Below are 9549 nucleotides of genomic sequence, written 5' to 3'. Positions count from 1 at the left end.
TATCATCAGGGTTGCAATCACTCTGGACGATGAATTCGTTTTGACCCTCAAATTCTTGGGTCGGCTTACTAGGCGTTGTGGACTGCATGTGCCGTTTCACCACTCTTGAATCAAATCCTTAAAGATCAAGTCACCAACTGGAAGAAGAGCCCATCAATCTTGAAGATCATACCGCTGACCAAACTGCTCAGGTGTGAATTAGAAAGATTGAACAAAGCAACAAGTCGTCACCTTCACCTCGTGCCTGCTTGCCATATATTCGAGTCAACCTTCAAGAATCAAGCCTCAACGGCCCTTGAAGAAGCTTCCAACCAAATTCAAGATCAAGCCTCGACGGCCCTTGAGGAAATCACAAGTCCAATTCAAGATCAAGTGTCTACCACTCTTGAATCAAAACCTAGTTCAAGAATAAGCTGTGGAAAATCAACAATTGGAGGAATCCATAAAATCCTCCAACCCAGTTCAAGATCAAAGCTGTGGAAAGTCAACAAAGCGCAAAAACAAATACGTGCCGATTCATCCACTACCAAAGCCAAAGATCATCTACCACATGAAGCTCCTTGTGGTCCAATTTCAACCTTTAAGATCAAGCCTCAACGGCCCTTGAAGAAATTTCAAACAAAAGTTCAAGAACAAGCCTCAAACGGCCCTTGAAGAAATCTCAATCAAAGTCCAAGAACAAGCCTCAACGGCCCTTGAAGAAATCTCCAGCCCAATTCAAGATCAAGCCTCGACGGCCCTTGGATCGATATCTACATTAAGGGACTTCAAAACGCATCTCCTACACGTGACAAGCACATGTATACGACGCGCCTTGAAGTGGGGGCATTTGTAGACATCGAAATTTCGGTAAATAAATGTTGACCGATAAATCAAAGTTTTAACGCTCATGTATTACATAAATTTTACACGTAGCGTATGTCTAAACAAAAAATCGAAATAAGTTGGAAAAGTCATCAAACATGACACATGTCAACACCTGGCAGAAACGACTTATTTCATCTGGAATATTATATTCAAAATTAGGCATTGGAAAATTCTATAAATAGAAGCCAATTTCATTCATTTAGGGGGAACCAAAATCATTAGGCAAAATTCTTGAAGCTCTGAAGCTCTGAAACTCCGAAGCTCTCAAGCATCCAGGTTCCCAAAGAATCAAGAAAGCTCTCTTCGTTCTTCGTTCATCGTTCATCGTTCATCCTAAGATCAAGCCCAAACGGCCATTTGGATCAATAATCATCCACCAATTCAAGATCAAGCCCCGACGGCCCTTGAAGAAAGTGTTATTCGTTCTTCGTTCATCGTTCTTCCAAGATCAAGCCCCGATGGCCCTTGGATCAACAAGCCACCGTTCTTCAAGATCAAGCCCAAAAGCCCTTGAAGATCCGTTCATCACTGTTCTTCAAGATCAAGCCCAAAAGCCCTTGAAGATCCGCTCATCACCATTATTCAAGATCAAGCCTCAAACGGCCCTTGAAGAAACACTCATCCTCAAGATCAAGCCCCAACGGCTCCTTGAAGATCCGCTCAAATCCACTTTCAAAGATCAAGACCACGGCCCTTAAAGAACGTTCATCCAAGATCAAGCCTCGACGACCCTTGGATCAATCACACATCCACAAATACACACCTTACGAAGATTGAATCAGAGGATCAAATTTGATAGAGATTGTAACCCAAAATCATCAAAATACAAATATTTTGTTTGTGCACGTTGTTCTTGTCGCTTTTGTTTCAGGAAATTTTCGTGTTCACAGGTCCCTAACATTTCAAATCGATAAAAGTGGTCCCTAAGATTGTCTACCATCCATCATTTTGGTCATTCCGTTAAAAACTCTGTTAAGTGTCCCAGAGCTCTTGGCCTGAAGTTTGGACAATTTTCAAAGCTTTGTAACTCAATCGTTTCTTAACCAAATTCAACCCATAATATATCAAAATGAAGATAGGAAAGTGTAGAATAAGATTATACCACCAATGGCTGCCTGAGATAGCCAGAAAATAGCCTCAACGTTGACTGGTCAGAAGGAAAACTGGAAAACTCGTCGGAAACTGGGTAAACTTTAAACGTTCATAACTTCTTCAATACTCAACTAAATCAAGTGATTCAAAAACAAAAATCATACTTCTCAACGAGACAAAGAGAATGGTATCTTTTTAAACGGCTAACTCTCCGTGGTTTGTCCATAAAACAACTCGAAAGTGGCTATCTTGGTCTCAAGTTAGCCACTTTCATTTTGATATATTATGGGCAATGTTTTAAAGAACTCGCCTCAGGGCGCGCCTAGGGCGCCTTTAAGGCTGGGCGGTGAGGCAAATGCTTCTGTTTTGCTGGTGTAGGCGAAATGCTTCGCCGGAGACGCCGAGGCGGCGGAGGCAAGCCTCAAGGCGCCGTCCAGGCGCCTTTCTGCCCTTTAAAAAAAAAAAAAAAAAAAAACACCCAAACCCAAAACGACGCCATTTGGGGTAAGGGTTTTTAGACTTAGGTACAAAATACAGATAACAGATTCCACCCCATACCTTCGAAGGCTTCGATACATTTCTTCACCTTCTTCTCCCGCGCACCAGAGGCCCAAAACACAGCCGCTGTCACCCCAGGCGCCGTCCTCTCCCAGTCGCCACGCCACCATCCCCACACCGTGATCACCCCTCCGCCATCGCCACAGCACCATTAGGAAGCCCAGAAATCCCCAATTTAAGATTAGGGTTTTATTATTTAGGCAGCCGCAGAACAGAATCGTATAACTTGTAGTTGTAGGGCTGGGTTTTATTGTTTAGGGCCTTTATAACTTGTAGAACTTGTGAGTTGTGATAAAGTTTTATGTGTTTAGGCAGAAATGAATCGATGCTTCTAGTGGAATTATTTTTTTTTTCTTTATTTATTTGCAAACCTTTGTGTGGAATTACTTTGTTTTTTTTCTTACTTTGTTTTTTTCTTTAATAGCATGCAGTTAGGAAAGATTTTGCTTAATGTGTTGTACTTTGTTTTTTTTCTTACTTTGTTTCTTTAATAGCATGCAGTTAGGAAAGATTTGGATGAATGATTGTTTTCTTTGTTTGTATTACCTTTTGAATGATGAATTTGGATAATATTACCTTTGAATGATGAATTTAGATGATATTATCTTTTGAATGACTATGGATTTGAATGAAAAATTGAGAATGAATGTTTATTTTACATAGTATTATTTTTTATACAATTATATGTATAATACATAAACATATATAATAAAAAAAATTTATTCCCGTAAGGCTTCACCTCACGCCTCACGCCTAGGACGCCTCGCCCACGCCTCACGCTTTTAATACATTGATTATGAGTCAAATTTGGTTAAGAAACGATTGAGTTATGAAGTTTTGAAAATTACCCAAACATTTGGCCAAGAGATCCAGAACACTTAACAGAATGACCAAAATGATGGATGTTGGACAATCTCAGGGACCACTTTTATCTATTTGAAATGTTAGGGACCAAAGTGATGAGTTATGCAAATCTCAGAGACTATTTTGGCTATTTAACCTCTTCAAAATTAAAGATCCAAAGCTTTGTAATTGAAATAAATAAATAAGTTGGCCAATAATCTTTATTTTCAGTCCAAACAATGAACCCAATGTTTTTTTTTTTGTGAACTGACAGATGGGTTTAGTTTATGCAAAATCACAATCTTTCTAAATTACGTTTCAAACCTCAAACCAGATATTCATAGTGTATTAGTTGGGAGGACGTAAAACTGTAGGATAAATTAAGGGCTGGTTTGGTATTGCTGTGCTTTGAAAAAAAACTGTTTTTGCTGTGTTGTAAGAATAAACGGCTGTAAAATAAAGTTGTAGTGTTTGGTAAACTTTTTTGTAAAAATGCTTTTGAAAAATAAAAAAGCAGTATTGTTTGGTAAACTTTTATGTAAAACATATGTGAAAAAAAGCCGGTTTTTCAAAGCTGAGTTTTGCAGCTTCTTGTTTTTGGCTTTTTTTTTCATCCAAAACAGTGAAAAAAACTGAAGCTGAATGTTTACCAAACACAAAAAAGTTCCCAGCTTTTTTTTATACTAGCTTTTTTTAGAATCACATCAGTACCAAACTAGGCTTAATTCATCTCACATGCATAAACATTAAACAAACACTACGTGAAGGGATTAAAGAAAATATTCAATTTAAATAAATGGAAATATTTCAAATATGTTACACCAGTTTACAAGTCTGATTACCTCTTTTATTCCCCTTGGTTCTAGCACTGCAAATATAAGAATTTACAGACGTTTCATACATGAATAATTTATACATATGGTAATTTAATTAGTCTACCTAAGCCACTTTATTTTTCTAGACAAATAAATGGACGACGCCTTTTTTATTTGCATGCTTGAGATAGTAAAACGTTTGCGGTTGCACTAATTTCAGCTCTCTTTCTCTTCCTCTCCCTCTCTCCAGTAACCTCCAATCTCACTCCAAACAACTTTAGCACTCTTTCATTATCTTCCTCCTCTTTCTCAGCCGAGTCTCCATACTTTGCCACCAAGTCAAGAAGCTCCTTGCACTTCCGTTTCATGCTCGTCAGCTCCGAGCTCAAAACCCCGTTCTCCTGCTTCAGCCTTTTGTTTTCGTCGACGAGAGAGCTGAACTCGGATGATGATGAAGTTGAGGAGGACCTTTGGTCTTCATCAAACTCATTTGGTAGTAGTGCAGCTGCTCCAGCTTGTTGGGTTACTGCATTGTTGATCGGCTGTTGTTTGGTGGCCCATGCTTTTCTTCTACGGATGTCACATAGCTGATCCTTTTCGCCCTTTCGGAACTTGTCGTTGCAGAACTCCCACCTGTTTGTGGCAACTTTGCGAAATCCCTGTATATACGCATGGCATTTGATTACACGAGGGTTATATACCAAATCATTGTAAGAGTTCATTATATATATATACACACACACACTACGTCCGTACGTAATTCCCTAGCTATTAGCCATTGATCTATGCACATCATTATGTGCAACGACTTTCGGTTGCTATTGTCAAACTTTTCTTGTAGTGACAACATATACATATAAGAGTCGAAGACCCATGTTTGGCTTTAATTATTTTTTTAGGATTAATTTATATATATTTTTTTTTATAGTTTAGGATTGGGGTACACACATTTTTTGATACATTTGGTAGAGATGTAATGTATTTCAACAATCCTAGTCTATTTTTGGGCATTCATTTAAAGATCATGTCTACTAAATCTGAAACTATATGACCATGATAGTCATTTTAGTGTTTCTTTGCACAACCATGTTCGTCTTTTCTGTACTACAAATAAATATCCTAATTTTGGATTTATCTAATTAATTTTGCAAGGATGATCTATGAGTGATGAATTGAAATATAGACGGTTCAGATCGTTGAAAAAGCTACAGAGTATGCCTACAAATTGTGTCTCAAAAAATGAGTGTCCCCAATCGTAAATTTTATTTTAAATATTTTTAGTATGAATTAACCTATACTATATATTAAGATAATCTTCTCTGTGAACTAAAACGAGAGTTAAATGAATATTAGAGCATTTAAATGACAAAGAATTTAAAAATTTGTCCTAAAAATCATGGGCATTATTGTAATTTTATTTACTTCTACTTTCTCTTACTCTGTACTTTTTCTCCTTATCAATTATCTAAAGCAATTTTTGCCCTATGCACATGCATAGCATGGGTGGAGGTTGTTAGTTAAATTAAAAAAAAGGCTCCTATTAGCTCATTATTTTGTATTCCTACTTTTGTAATATTATTGTCACATCCCAATTTTGGTTCCGCCGTAACACGATACTGTCCGCTTTGGACTTACCATTCCCTCACAGTTTTGTTTCTGAGAACTCACGAGCAACTTCCCAATGGGTCACCCATCCTAGGATTACTCTCGTCCAAACTCGCTTAACTTCGGAGTTCCGATGGAATCCGAAGCGAGTGAGCTCCCAAAAGACCTTGTGTTATCGGGAAGGGGAGCATGTACATATAAGACACATCATCCCTTCTCTATTGGTCAATGTGGGATGTTATAATCTACCCCCCTTAGGGGCCCGACGTCCTTGTCGGCACACTCACACCACACGGCAGAGTGGCTTTGAGACCAAATTGTCACATCCCAGTCTTAGCTCCGCCGTAGCACGATATTGTCTGTTTTAGGCTTACCATTCCCTCACGATTTTGTTTCTAAGAACTCACACGAGCAACTTCCCAATAGATCACTCATCTTAGGATTGCTTTCGCCCAAACTTGCTTAACTTTGGAGTTCCGATGGAATCCGAAGCTAATGAGCTCCCAGAATGCCTCGTGCTATAGGGAGGAGAGCATATACATATAAAGCACATCACCCCTTCTCCGTTAGTCGATGTGGGATGTTACAATTATATAAATACAAACTTTATTTCTATTGCTTATAGTAATTAATTATTTTTCACTAAACTAGAATATCGTTACAGTATTAATTTCACATAAAAACTTACACAATAACTTTCTAGTCATTTTAGTTTTTATTCAACAGAAAATAGAGAACATAATTGGAGATTCTTTTCTTTAACTTATGGTCATTATTTCTAAAGACTGTTGTTGGAGTAATTATTTTATAAAGAGCTCCTTAGATAACTTTCTAGTCGTTTTAACTACTGTTTAAAATAGAAGCATGATTGAAAAATGCTCTTATTATTCTCTAAACTATAGAGTGTGGTTAGAGTAATATTCCCTAGAGACTCTAAGATAGTTTTCATTTTTTTAAAAATTAAAATTGCATTTAAAAATAAAGAGCATAATTGGAGAGATTCTTTCTAACTTTTTGTTTAGTTACATTTTCTTTCCAAAATTGAAAGAGATAATTAAAAGTTTTATTATAAATATTCAACAAAAAAAAAGTATAAAGAAAAAAAATAATTTCTGCACCTGTTTTTTCACCTCCACATTCTTTTTTCTTCTTACTCTTTGGATTGAACAAATAAAAGAAAATATTCTAAGAGAAAAAATAATATAATGAGTGCAAAAAGTAAAAAAAAATATGTTAATCAAAGTTCATTTTTTCTTTTCATGACAGGCCCCTGTCATACTACAGAGTCCATATTAATTTATCATTCTTTACGACTTAGTGGACTATAATGAAATTAAAGCTCGTGAAATATGTCAATTTCATGTTTTGGAACGTCTTGAAAGTTCTGAGTTTAGACTCAACACAAATATGCTTTATTTGATATTACAATTTAGTTGTATTTCTTTTTATTTGTAATGGAAATTGTTGGATTCGATTATCATCAAAATTTAATTTGAATCACATTATTATAGTTAATCCAATATGAAACTTAACTCACTTTCTTTTTTAATGTAGAAAAATATTATTTGTTAAAAATATAAATAAACAAATATGTTTTGTTTACAAAAATCATATTAATTTAAGTTGGTTAGTCCATCAAATAACAAATAAAAAATTATATAAGTTAGGTGAGACAAGACCATTAGACCCTTTCATACTAACCCAAAAAGTTTGACTAGATATATCATATTTAAGAAAGCTGGGTCAACTTGGCCAAATGGACTTTTCATTTATTGTTGTTATATTTATTTTCTCAATTTCTTTTTGTCATGATGATGTGATGATGATGATGAAGAACATAGAACATATAAAATGGTAAAGTGCAAGAATTTGTTCCTGATTAGATATTTATTTATTTTTTTAAGTTTTTTTTAATTTTTATCATGAATCAAATAAAGTTAAAGTTAAAGTTAATAATTTACTTTTTAATCTAAGATATGTATGATTCCAAAAATAAATCTAACACATAATATGTGGGTTAATAAGTTTATACGTACATAAGTATTTAGCTGCCTGACAAAGCTAGAGAAGTTACTATGCTTGAAGAGTGTTGGGAGGAGATCCCGGGCAAATTCCGCCGTCTGCCACACCACGAACGCCGACCCATCGTCGTTCCAGGATATCACATCGTCCGTCGCCGGATCCTCCACCAGCATGTAGGTCTTCAACAAGAAAGGTGGTGGGCTTGACTTCCTCACATATTCCAACAAACGCTTCTGATCATCACACACACCCTCCATTACTTAATATCTAATACTGGAAACTGAACTACTTCTAAGAAAGAGATAGAGAGATCGAGCTAGAAGAACAGAAGAGGATAATTAAAAGAAGGATTAAGAAGAAGATTAAGGATGATAATTAATTGGAAAAGAGAAGAAGGGCAGTTAAGAACTCCCAACCCCAACAGTAGAAACCCAACACAACTCCAGAGTTCATGAGAAATGCAAGGTTTTCCTTCCCCTTCTCTATGCAAAGTTGTAGAAAGAAATGGTTAAAACCTCTCTGCCTAGCCTACCCCCTCCTTATATACTTTGTAAAATTCATGACATGCGCATCACATTCGATTATATAATATTATATATATGTTCCGACCAAAAAAAAAATATATATATATATATACACGTAATATATATGACTTATTCATAGTTTTATGCGTACTATATATGCAATTGGCATACTTAAATCATTAGGATCTTAAGATGTCAACCACCCGATCTTGATTATGATCAAACCTTCATCACCATTTTGGACGGCTAGGAATAAAGGGTTTAATGGTTATTGCCTTTGACCATATGACTAAAGACACAAACCATTATCTTACCCAACATTTGCATTCTCAGTTGGGTAAATCGTCAAAATGATCATTGAGATTTGCATAACTCATCACTTTGATACCTAAGATTCCAAATCGATAAAAGTAGTCCTTGAGATTGTCCACCATCCATCATTTTGGTCATTCCGTTAAAAACTCTGTTAAGTGTCCCAGAGCTCTTAGCTGGAAGTTTGGGCAATTTTCAAAACTTTGTAACTCAATCGTTTCTTAACCAAATTCGACCCATAATATATCAAAATGAAGATAGGAAAGTGTAGAATAAGATTATACCTATTTCAAAGCCCAATGGTTGCCAGAGATGACCTGAAAATAGCTTCAAAGTTGACTGGTCCAAGTAAAAACTTGAAAACTCGTCGGAAACTAGGTAAACTTTAAACATTCATAACTTCTTCAATACTCAACGAAATCAAGTGATTCAAAAACGACAATCATACTTCTCTATGAGACGAAGATAATGGTACATTTTTCAACGGCTAACTCACCGTGGTTTGGCCTGAAAACGGCTTGAAATTGGCTAACTCGAGACCAAGACGACCACTTTCGAGCAGTTTTCCGGCCAAACCACGGCAATTTATCCATAAAAAGGTAGCATTCTCTTTGTCTAGTCGAGAAGTATGATTTTTGTTTTTGAATCACTTGATTTCGTTGAGTATTGAAGAAGTTATAAACGTTTAAATTTTACCCAGTTTCCGGCGAGTTTTCAAGTTTTCACTCGGACCAGTCAACTTTGAGGCTATTTTCTGGCAATCTCCGGCAATCATTGGGCTTTGAAATCGGTATAATCTTATTCTACACTTTCCTATCTTCATTTTGATATATTATGGGTCGAATTTGGTTAAGAAACGATTGAGTTACGAAACTTTGAAAATTGCCCATACTTCCGGCCAAGAGCTCTGG

At 36.2% G+C, this 9549-nt stretch overlaps 1 protein-coding gene across 1 annotated transcript; it reads right to left on the bottom strand.

Annotated features, from left to right (window-relative positions):
* Positions 1-4130: 4130 nt before the first annotated feature.
* On the bottom strand, positions 4131-8329 carry LOC126600684 (heat stress transcription factor B-3-like). Its single transcript, XM_050267297.1, has 2 exons — positions 7817-8329; positions 4131-4834 (listed from the first exon to the last, which is right to left on the bottom strand). The coding sequence occupies exons 1-2, from the start codon at positions 8057-8059 to the stop codon at positions 4346-4348; spliced, it is 732 nt and encodes a 243-aa protein (XP_050123254.1). The 5' UTR covers positions 8060-8329; the 3' UTR covers positions 4131-4345.
* Positions 8330-9549: the final 1220 nt, after the last annotated feature.

This window comes from Malus sylvestris, chromosome 14, assembly GCF_916048215.2.
Source record: "Malus sylvestris chromosome 14, drMalSylv7.2, whole genome shotgun sequence".
NCBI lineage: Eukaryota > Viridiplantae > Streptophyta > Magnoliopsida > Rosales > Rosaceae > Malus > Malus sylvestris.
The sequence above is the reverse complement of the archived record's forward strand: the minus strand, read 5'-3'. Positions and strand labels throughout refer to the sequence as shown.